Source organism: Dufourea novaeangliae, unplaced genomic scaffold, assembly GCF_001272555.1.
Source record: "Dufourea novaeangliae isolate 0120121106 unplaced genomic scaffold, ASM127255v1 scaffold335, whole genome shotgun sequence".
Taxonomy (NCBI): Eukaryota; Metazoa; Arthropoda; class Insecta; order Hymenoptera; family Halictidae; genus Dufourea; species Dufourea novaeangliae.
In genome coordinates this window covers 8,738-13,240 of record NW_015374211.1, presented here as the reverse complement: position 1 = coordinate 13,240, position 4,503 = coordinate 8,738, and the positions used below count along the sequence as shown (strand labels likewise).

At 42.9% G+C, this 4,503-nt stretch overlaps 1 protein-coding gene across 1 annotated transcript in view; it reads left to right on the top strand.

The window, feature by feature from the left end:
- Positions 1 to 3,165: 3,165 nt before the first annotated feature.
- Positions 3,166 to 4,503, top strand: part of LOC107192307 — a gene marked incomplete at its 3' end in the record, with an annotated part of 4,744 nt that continues 3,406 nt past the window's right edge. Inside the window, exon 1 of the mRNA XM_015581522.1 lies at positions 3,166 to 3,247. Coding sequence (XP_015437008.1) covers positions 3,166 to 3,247 — 82 coding nt within the window. The remainder of the gene's footprint in view (positions 3,248 to 4,503) is intronic.

Sequence of the window (4,503 nt, the reverse complement as noted above, 5' to 3'; positions counted from 1 at the left end):
TTCATCTATACCGAGTCTGTGTAATACATATAACCCTCTTCAATTAATCCGTATTTCGTCAGCTTCCTTTCCAACCGAGCACATCTAGGAAGCAGTTCAAATTTCATTCCAATTATTCACGAGAAGTTCCACGAAAACTTTTACAGGCTGCATCCTCCTTTACTAACGAGGCGGCGCATAAAACTCCCCTGTAACATATTCTTAAAAAATTCTACTCTTCATAGAAACTGTCAATGACAATGATTCCGTAAAAAATTTATTTCATTACAATAAACAGAATTTGTTTTGTACAGCCTTTACAACTACATTCCAGTCTACGTGTTCTCCAGAATATCTATTTTTAAATGCGCAATATTTCCCGAGATTTGGAACAAACAGAAAAATCCAATACATCGTATTCACAAGTCCTGTTCCCCCGATCCGAACGAAGACTATTTATTAACCGTTTATCAGCAACAGGTTCCCTCTATCGCGGGATTTATTGATACTCCACGGGAGCCTCGGATAAACCCCTACGAATGTCCATCCCGGAGACATTGTGCTTGTCGTTCGTGGAAGGAACGTGTCGAGATAAAAGTGAAGAAGAAAAAAAAATACGCGATCTCGAAACCGCAGCTAGTCTACGCAAATCGTGGCTTTCGCAACGGTTTGTTATTGGGAACGAGCGTGCCGTGAATCCGTTTTCCCGACGGTTTCGCAGAAACCGTGTGCGAACGCGTCATCGACAAAAATCGAACTCCACGAAATTCAGTGGCCCCTCCGTCTTCTCTTGTGACCGTTAATTGTATCGTATTATACGAAACGAGCCTCGAAACTGGCGTCCCGGAGGCCAGTCTCTCGGAAACCATTAGGTATGACGACAGTAATATGTCTTTTTCTTTTTTTAATGTTCGGCTATCCTAGAAATCGTGAACGCCTGTTTTGACGATTATTACGGAGAAATAGTTTTTAAAAACGATTGGGAATAACGACACGATTCTCTCAACTGGACGATAAACTATATTCGAAATTGACGACCAGATTTCTGAAATATTGTGACAGTAATGTCTCGATGAGTACCCCTAATAAATTTGTTTTTTACCCGAAGCCGAGCCTCTGCTTAGCTTCTGTTTCCTCTGTTTTGATTAATCCCAGAGGACTCCCACATTGGTTGGATTAACGCCGGTGCTAGTGTTGCATTCATCGAGGAATCACTGTACACGGGATTGTGGACCCTATTATCACGTGTTACTATTAATGTATGTAAATCATCTGGCAGAGAATTCAAAATGCAGCTTCGTTTTAATTTTTAGGCATTAGTATATGAAATTGTGAATTTGCATAAACTTCCTCAATCTACTCGTAACATTTATTACCAACAGAGTATACTAATATTTATTCAGTACAAACGACTCGAGTGTGTACAAATAGTTTTCGTATACACACACACACACACGCACACTCGATTGTCGAAGTTAACGATGATTGAGTGATTGTGTATATATGTATATATATACGCAATAGAAAATTGAACTGTCAAAGGCAGAAAGGAATTCTGCGGCTCTCCTCGAGCTTTCTGTCTGCCCGCAGCAGCCGGTTCCTATTCATAAACGCGAATCAATACGAGCATCATTATCCTCGGCGAGTCGGGATTGCGGTGTGATGCCAAGTCTATCGCAATAGTACGTCTCGCAGAAGTTATTTCGCCGGTGGGGGGAACGACGTCGATAACCTTTTACCGCGTAAACCGCAAATTTATTGGCCACCGGGTGCTGTGCATCCAGGCGAACCTCCTGGAATGAACCGCCGTTGCGCAAAACCCCCTGAATCGTTTCGAGAGACGAACGAACAAAAGAAGTAAAGAAGAAAACAAGAACGAAACAGGGGGTTGGCTCGTTATTCCGCGAGAGAGCTGCCATTTGAAAGCGCTGGTAAATAATTCATGCAACCACTCGTTCGTCACTTAGAACGAAGAAAAAAAAAAAGAGTGAAAAAGGGGGTGGGGGAGCGAGAAAAGTTTTGTTTACTGGGGGGCAGATAGAAACCGAGTCGTATTAATTATTCGGCAGGACCAGTGAGAAAATCTATGTCGTCTTAAACAAATTTATTTATTAAAGAATAGATACAATCATTCTTTCTTTAGTTAGTAATATTAGTAGATATTTTGTTTAAGTACGGATTATTGTGAATACTCGATGAGATTGTCGATCGTATACGAAACCGAGAACGAACGGAGTTATTATCCTGGAAATAAAATTTATTGTATTTAACCTTCGAATTGGGATTACTCAGGTTCCATTCGTTAAAATTCCGACCACGTTTCCTCATTCGTTTTACGATCGGTGGAATCGATTCACACCATGAACCGAGGCGGGGAAAACGAGGGAACGGATATTTTACGTTCCCTCTGTCTGACCACCACGGTCGCTTAATTAAAACGCTCCGCCGCTTTTTCTTCGCGAGTACCGAACCGCGCTACGACTGAGCACTTAAAAGACCGTCTCACGCCTAATCACGAGCCAGTCGATCAGCCCTTTATTCTGAAAACAACACCTGAAAAAGAACAAATTTCAAAAGTTTATCAAATATATATGTAGCGCGTTAATTTCCACATTTACAGAATTTTCTCCAAAATGGAGGTTCTGTATGCAGGGATGCTAAGTCTGGAGACCCAAAATCACGATATCGAACGATCGTTTCCCTCGATAATCCTCGATATTTTCAGCCCCAAACGAAAGAAAATACCATACATACAAGAAACGTATGCTGGATCGCGTCGCTAGAAAACCAGTAGAATCGAAGAAAGTGGAACAAAAGTTCCCCAATTCGGGCCACGGGATTATTTCCCTAGTCATTTCGGACGATCACGGACGACTTTCTCGTGGGATCATTGTAAAGATCGGTCCCACTGCGGAACGGACGCGTCTTGTTTTCACGGAAAAGTGAGGAATATCGAAACCGAATGGAATTCGTGTGAATGGTCCCCACTTGGTTCTATCTGGGGGGGATCGAGTCCTTACCATCGGGTGAAGAGGGGAGGAAGCTTTAACGTTTTACGACGTGGAATAGATGGCAGCACCGTACGGATGGTGAAAGTCCTTCGGCGACGAGGAAGGAGTGGTGGTGCACATATAGAGGGGCGAGAGGGCGCGGCTTGTCCAGACACTCTTTGTCCTGACGCCGACGATGACGGCGACGACGACCACGACGACGTTCACCATGTCGCCGAGGTTCCTGTTCCTTCTTGGATCTCTGATTCTGCTTGCTGGTGAGTACGAGAACAAAAATTCATTATCTTCCGGCGAACCACAATCTACCGGTTTCGAATCTCGCGCGAACGATCCGTTCTTCCCCTTCCCTTCCCTCTCCCACTCCTCCCCATCGCAAACTATGAAGATTAATTTCGAATATTTTCCCGTCGAGTAAACGTCTTCCATCCACAAGTATTTCGGTTAGTGTACGATGTTATACTTTCATTTGAAATTTTCCGCCATTTTTGCTTCGAAGTCCGAATCGTTCGAAAGTGTTTTATCGCTGTCCGAATTAATCAGCTTACGAAACTGTCTGTTAACAGTCTTCTCGACTTGGCATGGAGCGTTTGTTATTCAGTGAAAGTTATTCGAAAAGATTGAGGATCTTTCTTGGTCGGGTCCTCTCTCACTCTCTCTCCCACCGAAGACGTGTATATACCGCTGTTTAGCTTTCGATCCTCTGTTTACCGGCGGTGAAAGTTGTTTTCGACGTTTAAGGGTTCCCACGCGATCTCGCCGAGTGGATGTCTATGAACTTTCGGTTTGCTGAAACCAAAGATGTTTCTTCCCCAAGAAACTGCGATGTTTCTATTTAATTTCCGATAGTTAGATTTCTTAAATACAATTATTTCCTTATACTTCTATAGTTTGGTGAATTTCTCTAAACTGTACAAATATACAGTGTGTTTAGACCGATATCACGATTTACTGGAAAAAAAAAACGAAAGCCAAAAAACACAATTCTGTCGGCTTTGTAACAGTCGACTGCGTGACGTGTGCTCGGCGCGCTATTTAAGGTGTTCGAGTGACTTCAACGCCCGGATAGGAGACACGTTAGGCTACAGTTTTAATCGCGTAGTATGGTCGCATCGCTTCGGGCCTTCTGTTCCGCCAAATTCGTCGTTTTCTCGGAATGCTCGAACAATTTATATCTGACGTAACATTGGTAATTTCTAAATATTCGAAGAATGCAAAAAACATTCCTTATTGTATATAGTAAACACCCCTTTTACCTTACGTCGATGAATTTCTACCGAATGAAATTCAGAAGCCATTGCTTCGCGGATAAAATCTATTAAAATTCGATTAGAGTGGCCAAAAAAGAACGATAGTTCGCGACAGACTAAAGCAGTCGATAGAAGGGTAAAAATTTCTTTGTGTAATCGAAGTCCACGGTGACATTTGTGAAGAAATCCAACATGGAAGTTTGATCGAAGACGCTAGAACTGGCGGGGGACGGGTCGGGCCGGAAACCGTTGTCGATCACGATCAC